The sequence below is a fragment of the Panthera onca genome, chromosome A2, assembly GCF_046562875.1.
Source record: "Panthera onca isolate mPanOnc1 chromosome A2, mPanOnc1 haplotype 2, whole genome shotgun sequence".
Taxonomy (NCBI): domain Eukaryota; kingdom Metazoa; phylum Chordata; class Mammalia; order Carnivora; family Felidae; genus Panthera; species Panthera onca.
The window spans coordinates 70,814,852-70,836,294 of NC_138340.1; the positions used below are offsets into that span (position 1 = coordinate 70,814,852).

The 21,443-nt window shown below is 40.6% G+C and overlaps 1 protein-coding gene across 4 annotated transcripts in view; it reads right to left on the minus strand.

The window, feature by feature from the left end:
* HECW1 (HECT, C2 and WW domain containing E3 ubiquitin protein ligase 1) overlaps positions 1–21,443 on the minus strand; it is a 421,728-nt gene that overhangs the window by 97,479 nt on the left and 302,806 nt on the right. For 3 of the 4 annotated variants that reach the window (XM_060632177.3, XM_078442585.2, XM_060632176.3), the window contains 5 exons: positions 16,094–16,236; positions 14,000–14,100; positions 11,119–12,459; positions 5,941–6,042; positions 1,264–1,414 (listed from right to left, as the gene is read on the minus strand). In XM_060632177.3, the coding sequence (XP_060488160.2) occupies positions 1,264–1,414; positions 5,941–6,042; positions 11,119–12,459; positions 14,000–14,100; positions 16,094–16,236 (1,838 nt within the window). The remainder of the gene's footprint in view (positions 1–1,263; positions 1,415–5,940; positions 6,043–11,118; positions 12,460–13,999; positions 14,101–16,093; positions 16,237–21,443) is intronic. The other variant, XM_060632178.3, reaches the window with a different exon arrangement.

The window sequence follows — 21,443 nt, forward strand, 5'->3', positions numbered from 1 at the left end:
GGAGTTTTGGTGCATTCATATCTAGTAAAACTGGGTTATCACAAGTTCCTCTTGTAATGTGTTTTCTTTCTGTGGGAATGACTGTAGAGAAATGCACTGCCAATGAAAATCCTTCCTGATTCTCATTTTGACTTTAAACGCTCGGCTACTGATGGAGAAAAAGTGGAAAGTGAATGTCTTCCCAATGCTCAAGCAATTAAAGAATCCTGATGATTTTTACCAAATCATGCTGCTCTGTGTACAACAGTAACTAGAAGTTGAAATTTTTTGTCTCTGTGTATTTTTTCATAGGACTAAATTGTCCACTTTATTTTTCTGGCTGATACAGTTAGTTTCCAAAGGAAATCTGCTATCAAGAGATGTGTCCCTCAAGCCCATGGGGCTCCTTATTCTTTATAATTCCTCCCAACCATTCCTTTATTTCGTACTAATGAGATGGCATGTGGAGACAGGTGAAATTTGCATTCCTGGCTACTAAAAGTATCCCAAAGCTGCAGTCTTGGCCTGAAGCAAGAGGTCATACGATGCTCATGCTAGCTTACAGCATGAGAGAAATGTTATGTTGGGTCTCATTTACAGGTTAAAAACAAAATGGCATCTTTACAAGTTAAGTAAGGGTCTAGCTTTTAGACAAAACAATTCTCAAAAACTGTTTTTAAAGATTTCTTTTTCTAAGATGAAAACTTTTTAGGAATTACTATTTCTGAGTATATAGCAATTAGGAGACCAGGGCAAACATGAATACAGTGATTTAGAACAGGGTTTTTTTTTTTTTTTTTTTTGTCTCCAGGCAGCTTTTAATATTCTATGGAACCATCCTTGGCATGTTTTCAGCTGTTTGAGTTCTGGACCCTTTTGAGAGTCTCATATGGACCAGTCGGACAGAAAAATGTGCATCCATATATAATTTTGCATACAATTTCTGGACGGTTCATGGAATAGGGGCACCCTCAGAAAATACTGGGCAGGGGGCGGGCGTTCTGGGGGCTGTTGGTTTAAGAACACCTCGTTTCAAGCATGTGCCATCAAGAAGTTCAGAGGATTGTCTATGCTTAAATGACACTCAGACTTTAGCTTGGCTCCTGCCACCAAATTCTGAGTCTAGCTTCCCAAGTACCTACTGTAAATGGTTTTCTTAAGATACATAATTACTTCCCAGTCTCCTCATACAATCTGAGCAGAAAAGTGTAAGAGGGGGCTTCTCTGGCTGCCACTCTCCTTTCCCAGTGCTTCACAGGGGCTCACTGCATGCTGATCACCAACCGCCTGTTGAGTTGCTCCATCTGCTGGATGGACCCCGATCTCCGCATCCCGTCGGGGGTGGCTGCTGCTGTCGGCCGCTGCCAGGTGGTTGTGCGGTTCACGTGGTCCACATAAAAGACCCGCCCGTGGCTGTCAATGCGAGCTTCCCAGTCTAGTGTGTAATAAAAAGGCAAAAATAAAAATCAAGGACAAACTATTGATTCATGTGAAACAGATACCACTTCCGGGTCTTCTGTGGGTAGAACTCCCTATTGGTTACTGGCTGAAGGCCAGACACTGCTCACAGCACCTGCCCTGACTTCTGAGGTACTGGTACTGAATTGGCATTCCAAAAGAGAGCCTACTGGACTCAGCCTCTCTGCTGGGCCATTTTAAACAGTAACTGTTTCCTCAAATACGACCTGTGTTAAAAAGTCTAACATTTTCTAAAGAGAAAGGCTGATATTTACTTTATTTCTTCCTTTAACAATTTCCATCATGTCAATCTTGTTGGCTACTCAACTTACAGCTGGAAGACTGGAAGCATCCTGCACTGAGAGTGCACAGTCTGATGCTGGAGAATCCTTTTTTTGCTAAATCTGAGGGACAGCAACTAGTGGGTGAGGGAATGATGGCCCTCACCTTCAAACCACCTTTAACTACAGTTCTAAGATACTGTACCTGAAACTTCAGAGGACCTCTATTCAATACTTAGCAACCTTGATTGATTGCCATTCCTCTTGAGAGGAAGAATGGACGGATTTGATCCCTTCAAACCATCCTTTTGACAAGTTGTAGGTTCACAGTGTATATTCAACCCACCTGTGGCTGCCAAATATCTCTTGACAAAACAAAACAAAACAAAACCAATAACGACTATTAACACACATCAAGCGCTTAAATACCTCTTTGTTGATAAATAACCATGGCAAACAGCAGAGGGAGCCCAAGACTAAGATAAATTCCTTTACTTCTCAGATTTCAAAACCAACAGACTGAAAGGTAGAAGCATGGATGATACACTACATAATACATATGGGGGGGTGTGTGGGTGGGTGGAAAAGTCCTCGAAACTGGGAGAGCTGGAAATAATACATACATATCTGAGCTTCACACACAAGAGCAATGTCTGCTGTACAGCAATGGGCAAAGCTTTTGGAGTCCACATGTGAAAACGTGCTGGAAATAACAGCTTCATGATAAAGTTATGCTGAAAAATGCATTTGATTAAAGAAGAAAAAGCAAAAATGGCTGCAAATGGAGGGAAACTATTCAGCTTTTTAAGTGAAAAAAGCAATAGCTTTTGGGAGTAGGTCAGATATTAACAATTCTATTGAAAAATGATTATTCAGGTAATGACATAGCAACTCTCAATTTTCTTAAGGAAAAAAAATCAATGTATTTGGTTTAATTTTGGTATTATATGTGCATGGTACATCTGTTTGTGAAGATTGTGGCTTATGTCTGACATTTACCTGAGGAATTGTCAAATAATGCCCAATGAAAACCAAAATACCAGAAAACACCAAATTTACCTTATCTAAGACAAACTGAAGGAAAATGGAGTCAGATTGTATAACTATATTCTAGGAGGTGTTGATTGAAATTGCTTACTATATAATCCAGCTCAACTGTTAGTTGTAAATGTTAATTAGCTCACTGATGAAATTGTGCATATGTGTAACTACTAGGTAGTTAATGTTGGAATTTCAGTGATTCCCAAATTAGTAGCAATTGGACACTTTTTTTCTTGAATTCAACATGACTGTCTTCCAACAAAGAATGAACATTAATCTTTGAAGAGTATTGTGGTCTCTAGTTCAATTAAACATACTCCTCCCAACACTCTCTAGGAGTGACACCATGCCAGGTCCCCTGGACACACTGCTGAGAAACTAATGCCTCCGCCCTCCAGGTTCCTATAGTAAAGGAAGGATTCCTTCAAAGACATGGCTCAAGTCTCAGAAATTTGCTAGGGAAAACATTAGAGAATAGCTCAGTGGTAATAACAATTTCACTGTACAAGTTTCCATATTTCCAAATCTCTCATGGAAAAGGATGGCAAGCCAGGTGGACAGGCCATCCTGTCAATATATTAAACAACAAATAGTGCTAATTGTAAATGCATAGTGCTAAGTTCTTACAAATATTCAGAAAGTAATAGCTAAGCACACTTATAGATTATAAGTGTATTTTCTGGATTGCTTTGTAAAGAATTTGCTTTCACATATTGTGTAAAGAAAGACAGAATTTCAGGCCTCAGCATGTCCTGATGGATTTAGGACTGTGTTGTGTAAATAGATTTCTGCCAGTGATTACCTTCATGATGGTGGGGCAAGTTAGGGTCATTCATTTGTGACTGAAAGACCTATAAGATACAGAAGTATATCTTTTCCAAGAAGTCTAGGAACAATGTAGAGCCTAATAATGTATCATTTTTAGTTATTATACTAACAAAAGCCTGTGAAACTGTTCCTCCCCCCTTTTTTTTCTTTTTACTTTAACAAATGCAATACCATGTTTGTAGTCTAGACCTTTCCCTTGAACTTTAGCCACATATCCAATTGCCTTCTTGACATCACTACTTGGATAACATCTCCAGTATAACTTGATCAAAACCACACTTCAGACCGTTCCCACCCAAACATGCTCTATCATCAGCCTTCCCTTCCCATGTCAGTTGAGGGCAACTCCATCCTTCTAGGTTAAAATTTTTGAGGTCATTCTTGATTCCTATCTTTGTCTCACACATCACATCTAATCTGTCAACAAATCTACCTACAAAACACATGTCTAGAACTTGACCAGTCCTCACCACCTCCACTGCTCCCACCTGGGCCTAAGCCACCACTGCCTCTCACCTGGGCCACAGTGATAACCTTATGTTGGGTCTCATGCTTCTGTCCTTCCTCTTCCAAATTTAACGCCAACAGAGCAACCATAGAAACCTAAGTCAGAGAATGTCATTTCTTTTCTCTACATCTACAATGTTCCCCTTTTATTCAGAGTAAAAGCCGAAGCTTTTAAGTGATCTACAAGGCCCTCTGTGATCCAGTCCCTGATATCTCCCTGACCTTATCAGCCACTGCTTTCTTCCTTCCTAAATCCATTCCAGACACACTGCCTCCATGCTGTTCTTCAAACCTACCAGGCAGGCAGTTCTCTTTTCTCAGAAAGCTCTTCCTCCCCAAGGATAACCTTCTTACCTCCTCTAAGGCTAGCTTCAAATGTTGCCTCTCAATGAAGCCTACCTGACCACCCTATTTAAAATGGCAAACCAGCCACCACCATATACTCCAAATTCCCCTTAGCATGCTCTGCTCATGCTCTGCCATAGCACTTATTACCATCTAACATGTTATACTATTGCCTCATTCACTCTTCTTATTATTCATAGGTCTCTGTCAGGCTAGACTATAAGCTCCATGAGGGCAGGGATCTTTGGTCTGTTTTGTTTGCCTAAGATAGTACTTCACACAGAGTGAGCATTTAATGAATATTTGTTGAATGGATATCAGTAATGAAGTCATCCATGTACCATATGAGATTACCTAGAAAATTCTGTTATAAGGCTTCACTATCAGCTTCTGTAATATTTTTCAGGGTTGCATGAACAGAGAATTGAAATCTATGAACTTGTTTTCATTATTGAAAGCAGCTTGTATAAAGCAATTCTTTGAAATATACTTACATTCAATTATTTACAAGGCTTGTGTACATAACTAGTTATTACTCTTGCATGGATTGGAAGTCAATTCATGCATACATGCATTGATAGGTTATTTATTGTGGGGAAAGTGTTCCTTCACTGGAGAGAACATGTGATAGATATTTTTACATAAGTGCTAAGTAGAAAGTATAGACACTGAAATTTTACTAGTCTTTTGTGGACTATCCATAAATCAATGTATAAGTAAAGAAATCGGTTATCAAAAGTTAAAGAACATAATGTTTTCCTTGACCCCCCCAAAACAAATACAGTGTTCTTTTAAATGTTTACATATTCAAGGTATTTATTGCTTTGTCAGTGATAAATTACAACTGAATAGGACAAGAATGGTGCAAATGCAAAATATATCACATTATCAAGAATCGATCCATCAGGGAATAGGCATTTTTTCTTAGTTTTGCAGTTTTGCAGTTACCAGAAAATGATGTGGAATACCATCCCTAAAGATAATATGTATATATTTTTTTCTGGAAACCCCTAAGAACTACAGAAGAAATTTGAGACTGTCTCCTATTGATGGAAGTTAATAGCAAGGAAAACGCAAGTTCTTTCATTCTCTTGGGTGGAATGTTTTATTATATGGAGGTGCCTGTGGCATAATAGGTCCAATGGAGAACAACAGAATTATTCTATTTTGACCTGTGAACTTTTAAATATGAAATAGTAGAATTTAGGACTTAAAGGTCGGGTGCAGTTTGCAAGGACTAGTCAAGTCTTATAAAGAAATACTCTCTGTTTCAGAAGGTGAGGGGGCACTGAAAATACTGGGTTATCTCTTCAAGACCACATACTGAAATCATTAGTCCAAAATGCCCCATTTTTATAGTAGTAGGTGCCATATTGATTTTTGATCACAGTGTGAAGTATGGAGTTGGGGAAGAGTTTGGATGTGTACATACAAGTTCATACTGACCTGTTCAGACTTGATAGGAAGAATTAAGACATAGATTTTAAAAACTAAAGCTTACTTGGTGGAAGAGGCTCATCGATTGTTGGGTAGTGATGATGTTCAGGCCTCAAGGAAGGAAGCTGGCTTACTGGCTGGGAATTATGGAGTATAGGACATTCACCTACGGACAAGATAGTCAAGACATTCAGATTCACTCATTGCTGCAGCAACGCCATCAAAAACGCATGACCGTAAAACAAACTAGTACAAGAAAAAAAATCCCAGGATGGGAAATCTGTTTTTTATGTCAGTTTGCTACATTCACAGTCATTCATGAGAGAGGGAGTAGAGGGCACTTTTTTGTTTCAAACCCCAAAGAAAATAAACACTTCATGACTATGATCTCTACCACACAGACCAATATGTGGGGATCAGGGTCTGATTCTATAACCACCTGACTTTTCTTTGATGGGAAGGTGGCATCAGACAGGGACACAAAAGAAAATGAGCAGAGCCTGACTCTAGCCCAGCTAAAGAAACAGGCCTGTCTGAGGGAAGTGTGGCATTTCTAAGGTCCCATAAAACTCGGTGAGCCAGTGTAAAACCATAGGTCCTTATCTGGATCGGTTTCATCACAGGGCTGCTAAGATGCTGTTTTTCAGGTTTTGTTTTTGGAATGAGATTCTTAGATGGTGCCTTTCCAAGATGGGGCTGAGAAACTGGTGGGCCAAGAAGGCATATTCCTGTAGTATGGGAGCGTAGGGGCTGGGGTGGGGAGCCAAGCAGGTATGGAATCTTGTGATTGTTCCAGATTATCTTGAGGAAAAACCAGACAAGTCAGGGTGCTCTGGAAAGAGAAAAGGACAAGAGACGAAGGAAGTAGATAAGAGGCAGGAAGACTGAGACAGGAAAACTTGAAACACAGAAGTGGGATAGAAGGAAGAAAGACGGACATGGAGAGATTTTAGAAGTAGACATATCCACAGAATGCATGCCTCAATTATTATAGACATAGCTGATATTATTGTCATTCACACTTATAATAGACTGAACAATGTCCTAAAATGATGTTCCTATCTCATGACGTGCTCAGGTCCTGGTAATACTGCATGAGAGTGGCTATGTGGAAGGCAGGCCAACTCACTATCTGTTTAGGGCATATTATCAGAGGCAATTGCTCTTGACCTTTGGAGAGCTAGAAGGGCCACGAGACAGCCCCCATTCAGACTGGTATCCCTCCAGCTCACACGCTCATGGCTCTCTCAAAATAGACCCTATTAGCCAGAGGACAAAGGTCAGGCCTTCTCCTTCCTCTGCCCTCCATGGCTGATGGAAATATCACGTGTTCCATTATCCCTTGAGTCAAAAAGGGTAGAAACTGAAAAACGGTGGTTAAGATCTTTATGGGATCTCACATTTCAAAAACTTCCTAGAATGTCCATACATGGAAAGGACGGTAATTTCTTCTCATTCTGGATCCATAAAACTGATGAAATTAATTAGGAAGGAAGTTAGGCAGGTTGAATTTAGCAGTTTGATTCCTAGAGCTAACTGTAAAACAAAAACAGAGATGTATTCAGGAACAACGGATCCTTTTAAATGTTAAGTATATAGCATGGTTTCTTGTGCAAACTTTGGTATGTGACTCAAATCCTGGGGTGGAGTCTCAGTGCACAGCTCCTATGAACTGACTCCTGCTTCAGATAGGGGTTCTGTTTTTAGTGGATCTCACACTCATGTTTGTCGTTGTAGGTGTTTCGTGTCAGAAACTAAAAAGCAATGGCACAGTTGTTATGTCACCAGCTGCTGCATTTTCAATTTGGTTTCTTAAAAAGAACAACAAACTTACCTCTTGTAATTAATTCAACCAATCAGGTTAATTACTCCTCCAAGCTAGTGGAAACATAATATTGCCGCTCGCTGGGGTTAATGGAGCTGACCCCGCCTGCTCGTGAAACCCAAGCAAATGCAATGATGTGACGGGCGCAGCTCAGCCTACTGAATGGATGGAGCGCACGAAAGAAGCAAGCGATTCTGTTCTGCAGAGGCCACGGCTCCACACACTCACCCTTGCCTCAAACACAAAGCAAGTGTTCAGAGCTGCTAGAATCCCTGAGAAGGAAACATACTCCACTTAAAAAGTTAGCCTCACTGCTTATCTGCTTGGAAGAACCCTCACTCAACGAGAGTCAAGCGCTTCATATGTATTATCTCATTTAATCCTTCCCACAACCCTTTGAAATAGATTCTACCTCTGCACCCATTTCAGACAAGGGCATAGAGCACTCAGGTAACTCGGCTTGGGTATCACAGCCAGAAAGTGGCGGGGCTGAATTAAACCCAGGAGGCCTGACTCCAGGGTCCGAGCTCAAATCACAACTTTATATTGCTCTTTTCATTCGATCTGCAGACAATTTTTTAAAAAAGTATTTTATGTTGAGGTTAAAAAGGAGGTTTTCACAGAGGGGGAAAAAAAGCAAAAAATAGATACAGAACACATCTTCCCAAAATTGCTGCAGATGCAGTTTTGCGGGCATGGGTATGGTAAGTCTACCTTTGCTAAGTTAACTGAAAGAATTTGCAATCTTAGAAGTCACAGTAAAGGGGCACCAGTGATTCTTGTGGAAGAAGATTCTTGTGCAAATATCGGGTGGGTTGTGGTGAAGCCCTGCTTTCTCAGAGCATGTGCCAGTGAGGGACAGAGCCACATCACTGACACAGGTAGCTCAGGGGCTCACTGCTGACAGGGGAGAAGATGGGCTGTGAAGAAGTCACGCGCCAACATATGCCCAGCCTTCGTGAGATTGACAGTCTCAGGAATCTTTGGATTGCCCCTTGCAACCACCTGAGTGAAGCCTGTAGGTGCTTCTTAACCTCTTCTGAGTTTATAGTCTGCAGAATTCAGGAATTCAGAAATGTCTTTAAAAAACTTCCCTGCAAAGACTTCCACTAGGTCTCTGAAATGCTTTCCTGTCCTTTCTGTTAAAGAGGAGTTTTCCCCCATTGGGCTGTTAGTCCCTCAAAGGCATGGGCAGCGTTTTGTTTTGTTTGTTTTGTTTTGTTTTTGTTTTCATAATGCCTTTATATATGAAGGCAATTGTTTACTGAGCCAATTTTCAACTAATCATATGTGGGTTGTCTCCCAACACAGCAGTCAAAATATATACCATAGGCTGCAGCAGGTTGACAAACTACGAATCTGGCCTTGTTTTTATACGGCTCTGAGCTAGGTAAAACTGTTAAAAAAAAAAAAAAAAAGAGTAGCCTTTGGTGAGAAGAGTTGCTTAATTTTATCTCTTGATCTATAAAGCCTGAAATATTTATTGTCTGGCCCTTTATAAAAAAAGTTTGCCGACCTCTGGACTAAAATATCCCTGCCAGCTCCTAGTTGCGCCCTTTATGTGTGTATCCAAATCTCCTTATACTATACTTATTTTTAATTGTTAATAATTACTGAGCACCTTTCACAGGTTCTGACACTGATCCATCTCCCTGTGCTCAGCACATAGCATCTGGCCCAGAACAAAGGGACTCAAAACATCCACATTAAAGAAAGGAATTGTCTGTCCCGTTTTCAATTGTGCCTTTTCCTATTCTATGCCACTATGGTTTCCTCTCTGTGTTTCTCTTTCTTTTCCAGTCTCCTCACACTTCTCCTTAGCCCATGTACCACTTTCTGAAATGTAGAATTGGGCATTGCTAAATACTCAGGATGAATTTTTGTGCTCACTTTGGTTCCTATAAAAATTTACAGGTGTCAGGCATTTGTGTAGGTGCTAAGAATGAAACATAAAGAAAATACAGTTCTGGCCCTTGATGAGCTTACAATCTAGAGACAATACCACCACCTTTGTTTGGAAGCTAATATAAGCAGTAGAACAGAAAAATAGCAGAATCTATATTTTTTGCTCTTAAAACAACTGAATTATTTCATATTATTTTGTGCCCTTTGAATTATTTCCCCCATGTCACTGTCACTTGACTGGAAAATGGTTCCCAATTCTGGATAAAGAAATGTGAGTTAATTTTACATACGATTCCACAGGCATGACTAAGAAGAAACATCTTGAGTTAAAATACTGAATACTTTTTAAACCTGAAGGTGGCAGCTTTTAGGTTAGAATCCCACTTGAAACAAAGCAATTTACGAATTCCTGTTATTTTTCCTTCCATTAGCCAAAATAGCCAAAACAAAACAAAACTAACAAAAAACAACAAAAAACAAAACCGTAATTAATTACGATAGCTTTGTAATGTAGTTTGAAATCAGAGAACATGATGCCTCCAGCTTTGTTCTTCTTTCTCAAGATTGCTTTGGCTATTTGGGGTCTTTCATGGTTCCATATAAATTATAGGGTTGTTTGTTCTATTTTCGTGAAACATGCCATCAGAATTTTGATAGGGATTGCATGGAATCTTGCAATCTTGCAATAATACTGCTTTGGGTAGCATGGACATTTTAACAATATCGATTCATCCAATCCATCAGTATGGAATACCTTTCCATTTATTTGTGTCTTCATCAATTTCTTTCATTACTGTCTTGTAGTTTTTCACGAGAACAGGGAACAGATTGATGGTTGCCGGGGGGAGTGGGGGTGAGAGAAATGGGTGAACTGTTTTTGTTTTTGGATTGAATAATAGTAAAAAAACAAAACAAAAACAAAACAAAAAAACAAAACCAACAATAACGAGAACTGAGCAGACAGAAATAATGACAAATATATGTAAGCTATACATATCCATATGTACACAGGCTAAGTTAAATTCTAAAGCAGAGGTAAAATCAATGTTCTTTCAATTTATATTAACATTTATTGCTAATCTTCAGTATGTTTTGGGAAGTGAGCAGGTATTTATACATTATCCACTGAATGTTGATGAATATTTTCTGCTTATATCATGAGATACTCCTGTTGGTGCTCTGGTCACTGTCAAGACTAGAAAGGTAACATGTACACTAACCAGTTCTAACGATTAGTTAAAACAGAGAGGCACACATACAAGTGCACACTCACATGAGTGTGCTAGTTGTGATTCTTGGTGTCTACCTGAGAGGTGGTGGATGTCTGCTCTTCACAGTCACGAATACTTACATACACATATACGCATGCACACATACATGTACAGGACAGGCGTACATTGCCCCAGCAACCCCACTGGAGACTGATCCTCTCACTTGTTTTTAAACCATGTTGGTGAGACCTGTGTCCCCCTGCTGGTCCTATTCTCACTCTGATCAGGTTTGAGGTCTAACCTTCTCTCCGATTGCTTGGCCCTGCCACGGGGGATTCCAGACCTTCCACGGTTCTTGCCACGCTGGCGGCGGGGGCGGCCAGCTCGTCGTGCCACGGCCCGGCGCCATTTGCCGACTCCGGGTCCAGCTCCGGGCTCTGCACCGAGTCAGGCACAGATTCGAACGCACTGTTCTCCTCCTCCTCATCGTCTTGCGACGAGAAGACGGTGCTCTCAGAGATCTTGGCGCTGTCCACGGAGGAGAAGCGGGTGTGGCTGGCGAACCTGCTGCCGTTGTAACAGGAGGGGCTATAGCAGGAGGCGCTGTAGCAGGAGCTGCTGTAGCAGGACGTGCTGTAGCACGAGGAGCTGTAGCAGGAGGGGCTGCAGCAGGACGTGTCACAGCCCTCGCAGCTGTGGTCCCCGCCCTGCCGGGGACTCGAGTCGCTCTCACTCCCTGTGCTGGGGAGCGTGTCGCCGTCCGGGCCCAGGCCGTTGGTCAGGCCGGAGTGGCCGGGGGTCGCCGTGCCTGGAGTAGCCCCCTCGAGTTCCTCCCCATCCTCTTCGAGGGGAGGCGGCGCGGCAGCTAGCGTGTCCACCTCGCTGAGCCCGTCTTTCTCCGAGGCGTCTTGGAGGGTGGCCTCCTCCTCGGCGCCGTCGTCGCTCGCGGCGCCGCCGCCCTGGGCGGAGGGCATGCTGTGCAGCAGGGTGTGGATGCGGATGTAGTGTGTCCGCGGGGTCTCGGGGTCTCCGCAGGCGGACGCGATCACAGTCTCCAGCTCGGACACCGGCAAGGAGCACGGCCTGCTTTTCCTCTTCACCGAGGCCCGCAGCTGCAGCCTGTCCTCCCCCTGCCCCAGGGCGGACACGTCGCCCTCCTCCTCCTCCTCCGCCTGCTCCTTCTCCTCCTCTCCCCCCGCCCGGCTCTCTGTGGCCGCTTCCTCTGCCTCGGGCTCCCCGGTGCCGCCCGGGCCTTCGCTGTCCTCCAGCAGCCCCGGTGGGGGCACCTCCCCACCCAGCTCCAGCCGCTCCGCCAGTTCTTCCGCACTCAGGGCGGGCTCGGCGTCCTCACGCCCCGGGCCCAGAAGCTCCCCAGCCCCGTCAGGTCCCACAGAGCCCGCGCCGTCGTCTCCTGCCTCGTTGGTACCTGCCGCTTCCTCAACCGGCTCGGCCAGCTCCAGGCTCCCGTTCCCGGCAGCGTCCCCGGCGCTGCCCTGGCTCAGCGGCTCGGGCTTGGAGCCCCTGGGGAGCTCCGGTGCCTCGCCGGGAGGCTCCCCGCGGCTGCTGGCCAACAGGCTGTTCATGGGGCTGTCCTGAATGTCCGCGGACTCAGGCTCGGCGCTCAGGGACATCTCCTCATCATCTGCGGGCGAGAAGAAAATGTCATTTCTTCCAGAAGAGCGCATTGTGGGGTTAGTGTATTAGTGTACTCTGCAGGCCATGTAAGCCATCCTAAGGGATTTCTGGTGAGGATATTGGATGTAGGGTGGATGAAGGTTTCTCATAGGCCAAAACTCTGCTAAAAAAATCTGTAAGGACTTCTTCTGTTAATGACAATTTGCTGTCATGATATATTTCAGAATTCTGTTTCAAGGGAATTCATAGTTTTGGTTAAAATATCCAAAGCCTAGAACTACCCAGTTCCCGGCACATAGCGGGTGCTCAACAATGTTGGCTTGGCGGAAGACTGCGGAGAAGACTTGGGGGGGTTATAGGGTCTTGCGCATGGCAGCTAAGGTTAATACTTGCTCAGAGTGTTTCCTCTGGCTGGGTCCACCAGGTGGCAGAATGGGAAAGCTGGGTTTTTAGCAACTACAGAGAAGAAAATGGCTAGTTGATGGGAGCAACCACAGTCCTTCGGTAGCTCAGACCCGGAGGCCACCAATATTTGGAGGTTATTGCGATGGAAAATAAACACATCTCCACATCAAGCAACCATTTAAGGAGCAGCAATCACTGTTTAGTTCTCCTTCCTCCCAGGTGCTTTATCTATTGGATCCCCAGCCCAGTGTGAACTTCCCATTTCAAAAGCACTAGTGCAATTGACTCATTCAAGAGGAATGATCTCTCTTGGTGAGCCATAGGCCCTCTTTTTTGCTACAGTGAGGGAAGAGTCAATTTTATTCTCAGGATGAAGAAAAGGCTGAGTGAAAGGACCAAACAGTCAGCATGTTTTCTTCCAATCTGCATTATATATTGGGCATAGACAAGTACAACAGGACTTTAATGAGCGGGCAGTGATAAACTCCAGACCCTGAGTTTTCAAAGCCTCATTAGCTTTAACGGCAACTCGTAAATGTGGCCCAGAAGGACTGGCTAATTCTCAGCATGATCTACACTTAGTATGGGAGTTCAGGAGAAGAGCTGAAGTGGAATTAGGAGGCATCTCATCATTCTTATTTGGAAATGTGTTTTGGCTTGAAAAACTGGACACTGGATGATTCTGAAATTTTCTGTCCAACTTATGTTTTTCATTGTGATAAATCCATTGGATAATAATAGTTTTTCAATAATATGACATGTATCACATTCATTCATTTTCTCATCCATTCATTCATTCATGTATGTAATGATTAAGTATCTATTGAGCACCTCCTATGTGGGTGCTGGAAGTAAAATGATAAATCAGACATGGCTCCATACCCACGTCGGCCTCATTGTCAATTCCCACTCCACTGTCTAACCCTCTACCTTTGGGTCACCAGAATGAAGAGGAGCCTCTCAATCAAGGGGACAGCAATCTGGTTTCCAGAACAGATCACTGGCTTCTGGGCCTCAAATGGAGAAGAGAGAGAACCACAAAACCTAGGACATGTCTGGAGAGAACCACGGTTATTGTATTTTAGAGAAAGGAACACACTGACCCTCTGCTAGGACAAGACATGAATTCATGCCAAAAATACCTGGGTGGATGGAAGAAGTGATCTCAAATCGGAATTGCAGCTGTCCACTCACATGATCTGTTGGAAGCCTGCGGCCAAGTGTATAGCTGACCACCCTATCCCTAGAAGGAAATAAGCACCATTACAGATCTGGTCAATACCTCTCCTTAAAGATTCTACAGCATGGTTTCTATGCCCGTGGGTGAAGTAGGCAAGCCCAGGGAGGCCCTGCTAATAGGAGGTGATGATCCACTCAGGTACATAGGAAATGGTCTTAAGGTAAAGATGGGAAATTACATCTGCTCAACAACAATGTAAAACTTCAAGGAAATCCCTCTCGGATATTGTAAAGCAGAATTCAGCAAACTACAGCCCAGGGGCCAAATTTGGCCCACCACCTATTTTTATAAAGCCATGAGTTTTTTACATTTTAAAATGGTTGGGGAAAAAAGCAAAAGAAGAATAATATTTTGTGACACATGAAAATTGTATGAAATTCCAATTTCAGTTCCCCAAATAAAAGCTTTATTGGAATGTAGTCATGCTTATTAGTTTACTTACCATCTGGGGCTGCTTTCATGCTACAATGGCAGCGTTGAGTAGTCAGAGACTATATGGTCTACAAAACCTAAAATATTTACTACCTGGCCCTTAACAGAAAGTTACCTGCCAACCTGTGTTCTAAGCCAAAAGAAGCTCCCCAAAAGACAACAATAACAACAAAAAAGATGGGTATCTTTGCTTGCTTTTCCTGTGCAGGCTGATATTTCCCAAATATGCCCTTAATAATGGACATCGCCAGCAACAGATACATATCTTGCGGTACATATATGTAATGTCTAACAAAATATGCCATCATGGTTACTGGAGTATCCTCCTCCATGTGAGGAGCTGTGGAGTGCTTCAGAAGGTGGCCTGCTGCAGGATGGACCGAAGCAAGACTTGTAGGCTGGTGTCCAACTACACCAACATCACGGCCCCATATATAGACCTTGAAACTCCACCCTGGTCTGTTTATAGGACTTCAGGGCAAGCAGAGAGCCATTGAAGGGCTGGGGTGTTACAGGCAAAGGAATTGAGGGAGCCTTTTGAGTTTCCTTTATTTTAAAAATCATGTAATATTCTATTAAAAAAAAAAATGAACAGTTTAGAGCAGTTTAGTCTCTATGTACCAGGGACTGCTTTGCATTCTTTATGTACATTTGTTTGCTGGTTTAATCCTGTGAGGATTTCCATAAATGGAAAGTGCAAACCCTGTGTTTGACACATGGTTATAGCTCCATAAATGTCTCTACCTTTCGCTTGAGAGTTAATGGCATGTCTATATGCATACAGCTGTACATGTGGTTCTAATTAAGTGTCTCCATGATAATCATTAGTGATTCCAAAGTCCTGAAAATCCAAAAAGCTTTAATTGAAGACACTTGGAAATTCTGTAAATTCTCCTCATTCCTTTGATATCCTTCTAAGGATTACATTGTATAGCATAGCATACATTTATGGCCAGAGAGCCATACCCAGTGTTTTCAAATAGAGTAGCTATTAACTAAGGAAACACATATTATATATAAATATTTTACCTGTTAGAGTTCACTTTAATGAGAATCATGAGTGGAGATGAATGTAAAAGATACAGAAACATTCTTATATACAACTGAATTCTGCGAGTAACATAATTGCAGTTGCCCATGACAATTCATGCTTTTAAAATTTCATACATACTATCTAGCATTTTCTAAGTCTCTCTACTCTAGTAACCTAGCATTTGATCTTGTAATACAAACATCTCAAATGATTAAATCCCACAAGCAGAAATAATATTCTTCATGGTAAAACAAATTTTTAATTTCTACCTGTCTAGAAAAATGCCTCATTAAGGGCTTCTTTCAATATCGTCTTAGGATTTTCTGCTCTCTTGTGTAAGTAACCAGTGGTACAGAAAAGGGGAAAGGTAAGGGTTTGTTTAATTGAATGTTGTGGCTCGAGCAACAGAATTAATGGGAGAAGCCAAAGAGATTCAATACCACCATGAGACTATATTATTGCAGCTTGCAGGCCTCCCTTCGTCTGCTCACTGAAGCCTTAGTGATAGTGAGGTCTCAGTCACAGGTTTACCCTATGGCGTGTCTCTCCAGGAGTCTTTGAACGGGCATCGACAGCTTTCCCAAGAAGCGCTTGATGATGGGGCGGCTCTTAGCAAACTTGTCTTTCACCTCAATTTCCAGTACATCAGTGGGCAAGGACACAAAGCTGAATTGCTGCAATGAAATTATATGTCACATCAATTAACTGAGAGGTGCAAGGGCTGGCCAATTCCCAGCCCATCTGCCTTGGATGAAGTCATTATAAAACATCCCAGTGGCAATATATATATCAAGGTCTTAGAAATGCTGTGAGCCCTATTTATTCAGTAAATGAATAACAGTAATATTGAGGTACTTCTTCAATGCTTAAAAATAAGGCTATTCTCTGAGATTCAAATAATAAAAACAACTCACCTTAAGGAGAAAGAGTCCACTTAAGCCTCACTATACTAAAGGTATTAACATATTTAAAGAAAGAACAAGCACAAACTCACCTATTATTAAGGAAATGCACTTTAAACCGGAACAAAATACCCTTTTTTAATGATTATAATGGCAGAGATTTAAAGTATTTGATAGTACCTTGCATTCTTGACAGTGGAAAGAGAACTCTCACACTGTATTGATGTACAATCTCATTCAATTGATTCAACCTTTGGGACAGGAATCGACAATATTTATTGACGTTTAAGCTGCAAATTCCCCGCAACTCAGAATTCTAATTCTGGAATTTTTCCTCTGAATTAATTTGCACAAGTGTGCAAATTATACATTTTATAAGGACGTTCACTGGAGCATTAATAGTAGCAAAAGACTGGAAAGGCCAAAAATGTCTATCAACAGGAAACCAGTTAAATTAAGGATACTAAATCTTTGAAATTGACAACTCTGCTCTCGTTCAAAAGAAACATGTAATATGCACCAACATGAATAGATAATTGAAAAACAAAGTAAAAAAGCAAGGTGTTAAGAATATGAAGAGTGGGATTGCATTTGTACTTGGAACTGCAAAGAAAATGCCTGGATGGGTTTACTCCAAACTCAACCCAAGGAGGTAGGCTAGTAGGGAGGACAGAAAGCAGACTTTTTTCATTTGATTCTAAATTGTTCATTTTTAAAGTAGCATGCCTTATGACTTTTAAAATAAAGGCAACAATAATTAAAGAAGATTGTGACTATCAGGAGTTGGCATGGCCAGCAATGAGAGTATAGAAAAGGAATAAACAACCTAACCTTATACCTAAAGGAGCCAGAAAAAGAAGAACAAACAAAACCCAAACCCAGCAGAAGGAAGGAAACAATAAAGACTAGAGCAGAAAGAAATGATATAGATACTAAAAAAAAAAATGCAATAGAACAGACCAATGAAACCAGGAGTTGTTTTTTTGGAAAAAAACCCAATAAAATTGATAAACCTCTAGCTAAACTCATGAGAGAGAGAGAAAGAGAGAGAGAGAGAGAGACAGAGACAGAGAGATAGAGAGAGACAGAGAGAACTCAAATAAACAAAATCACAAATGAGAGAGGAGAAATAACACCTAACATCATGTAAACAATTATAAGAGAATATTATGAAAATTTTATGCCAACAAATTGGACAACCTAGAAGAAATGGATAAATTCCTAGAAACATATAACCTACTGGAGCAGGAAGAAACAGAAAATTTAAACAGACCAATTCAAGGAAATTGAATCACTAATCAAAAACTCCCGACAAAGAAAAGTCCAGGACCAGATGGCTTCATAAGGGAATTCTATCAAACATTTAAAGAAGAGTTGATATCAATTATTCTCAAACTATTCTAAAAAATAGAAGAGGAAGGAAAACTTCCAAATTTATTCTGTGAGGTCAGCATTACCCTAATACCAAAACCAGATAAAGATACAACAAATAAACAGAAGTACAGGCCAATATTCCTGATGAACATAGAGCAAAAATCCTCAAGAATATACTAGCAAACTGAATTCCACAATACATTAAAAAAATAATTCAGGACAATCAAGTGGGATTTATTCCTGGGATGCAAAGGTGGTTCAATATTCACAAAGCAATCAGCATGATACTTCACATCAATAAGAGAAAGGATAAAAAACCATATGATCATTTCAATAGATGCAGAAAAAACATTTGACAAAGTACATCCATTCATGATACAAGCCCTCAACAGAGTAGGTTTACAGGGAACATACCTCAACGTAATAAAGGCTTTGTATGAAAACCCACAGTGAACATCATACTCAGTGGAGAACAACCGACAGCTTTTCCCCTAAGGTCAGGATCAAGACTAGGATGTCTACTCTTACCACCATTATTTAACATAGTACTGTCAGTTCTAGCCACAGCAATCACACAACAAAAAGAAATAAAAGGCATCCATGTTGGTAAGGAAGAGGTAACATTTTCACTATCTCCAGATAACATGGCATTCTATATAGAAAAACCGAAAGATTCCACCAAAACACTGCTAGAACTGATAAATGAATTCAGTAAAGTCACAGGATACAAAATCAATGTACATAAATCTGTTACATCTCTATACACTAATAATGAAGCAGTAGAAAGAGAAGTTAAGAAAACAATCTCATTTATAATTATAACAAAAATAATAAAATACCTAGGAAAAGACTTAGCCAAAGAGGTGAAAGTCTAAAAACTGTAAAACACTGATGAAAGAAATTGAAGAAGGCACAAAGAAATGGAAAGACATTCCATGCTCATGGGTTAGAAGAACAAATATTGTTAAAATGTCTCTATTACCCAAAGCAAGCTACAGAGTTAATGCAATGTCTATCAAAATACTAGCATTTTTCACAGAACTGGAACAAACAATCCTAAAATTTGTATTGAATCACAAAAGACCTTGAATAGCGAAAGAATCTCAGAAAAGCAAAACTGGAGAAAAACTACCTCCAGACTTCATGTCATACTACAAAGCTTTAATAATCAAAACAACATGGTACTGGCACAAAAATAGACATATAGATCAATGGAGCAGAATAGAAAACCCAGAAATAAACCCACAATTATATGGTCAATTAATCTTGACAAAGGAGGAAAGAATATGCAATGGGAAAAAGATAGTCTCTTCAACAAATGATATTGTGAAAACTGGACAGAAACATGCAAAAGAATCAAACTGGACCATTTTCTTACACCATACACAAAAATAAATTCACAAATGGATAAAAGACCTAAATGTGAGAACTAAAACCACAAAAATCCTAGAATAGAGCATAGGCAGTAATTTCTCTGACATCAGGTATAGCAAAATTTTTCTAGATGTATCTCCTGAGGCAAGGGAAATAAAAGCAAAAATAAACTATTGAGACTACATCAAAATAAAAAGCTGCTGTACAGTAAAGGAAATAGTCAATAAAACTAAAAGGCAGCCTATGGAATGGAAGAAGATATTTGCCAATGACATATCCGATAAAGGGTTAGTATCCAAAATACATAAAGAAATTTTAAAATTCAACACCCCAAAAAACAAATTATCCAGTTTAAAAATGGGCAGAAAATATGAGCAGACATTTCTCCAAAGAAGACATCCAGACACATGAAAAGATGCTCAACACTACTCATCATCAGGGAAATGCAAATCAAAACTTAATGAGATATCACCTCACACCTATCAGAATTTCTAAAATTAACAACACAAGAAACAACAAATGTTGATGAGGATTTGGAGAAAAAGGAACCCTTGTATCCTACTGGTGGGAATGTAAACTGGTGAAGCCACTGTAGAAAACAGCATGGATGTTCCTCAAAAAATTAAAAATAGAACTTCCCTACAATCCAGTAATGGCAGTACTGTGTATTTACCCAAAAAATTAAAAAAAAAAACTAATTCAAAAGGATATATGACCCCTATGTTTATTGCTTCATCATTTACAATAGCCAAATTATGGAAGCAGTCCATGTGTCCATTGCTAGATGAATGGATAAAGAAGATGTGGCATATATACTATATATATATACTATATATATATATATATATATAGTATATATATATAGTATATATATATATATTTATTCATTCATGGAATAATGGGATATTATTCAGCCATAAAAATGAATGAAATCCTTGCCATTTACAACAATGTGGATGGAGCTAGAGAAAGTAATGTTACATGAAGTCCTAGAAAGACAAATACCATGTGATTTCACTCATATGTGGCATTTAGGAAACAAAACAAATAAGCAAAGGGGAAAAAAGAGAGAGAAAGAGAGAGACAAACCATGAAACAGACTCTGCACTGTAGAGAACAAACTGATGGTTACCAGAAGGGAGGTGGGTGGGGGGATGGGTGAAATAGGTGATGGAGATAAGGAGTGCACTTGTCCTGATGAGTACAGGGTGATCTATGGAATTGTTGAATCACTATCTTGTACACTGGAAACTAATATAACACGGTATATTAATCACACTGGAATTAAAATAAAACTTGATAAGTAAAAACATAAAAATAAAAATAAAGTGTAGGAAAGGAGAAGGAGGTACCTGTTGGCATTGCCCAGCTCAGACTATCTGGGGAAGAGAGTGTTAATGATACTGAACATCACAGTACTCTTAAGCAAGGGCTGTGTAACAGCTGAAATAGATAATTATTTCTTTTTATTGTGATTCATTTCTAATAGGAATCTTTTAACTTTAGTTGATTTCTAATTACAGAGATTAAATTTGTTAAGTGTGCTAATGTTAAAATCTCCTTTGTACGGTGATGATGGGTTACGGTGTGCTGCATTAACAACCAAATTCCGAGTTTCAGTGACTTTTGATGGTAAAGTTTTGTTCCTAGCTCACTCTGCCACGGAGGACTGGCAGAGGCCTCTGCTCATTAGTTATTCAAGAAGCCAGGCTGATGGAACAGACATCCCCTCAAAAGTTGCCAGCCACAGTGGAGAAAAGAGAACTCTGGAGTGTCTTCCTCCAGCAAATAAGCATTGTCTTGCAAACCCCACTCCTCATCAGGACTAGACTCATGTCTCAGCAGGAGACAATCCTATAGTGTGTCTGGAGGTGGAGAATTATTTGGCAAACAGCACTAATGACTTCCATACCTCCATGCTGTGCTTCTAATTTCCATTATACATTAGTTTAGTTCACTTCTATACAATTCCTAAGAACCAATCATTCCTGATACTAACAGAACAGAATTTATGGACAGGCTAAGCTTGAGGATCAATCTAGGAATAGGTACTCCTTTAAAAAGGCCTATCTAAGCAAGAATCCAGCCCCCCTGTCTCAGGTCCTCAAAACTTCTGTATCTTTGATCCAGTAACTCCATTCTAAAGTGTACGGTAATAAATATCCTTACCTAAATGCTCAACAATAGGTTAGGTACATTGTAGTAAATGCATATGATAGAATAGTTTATAA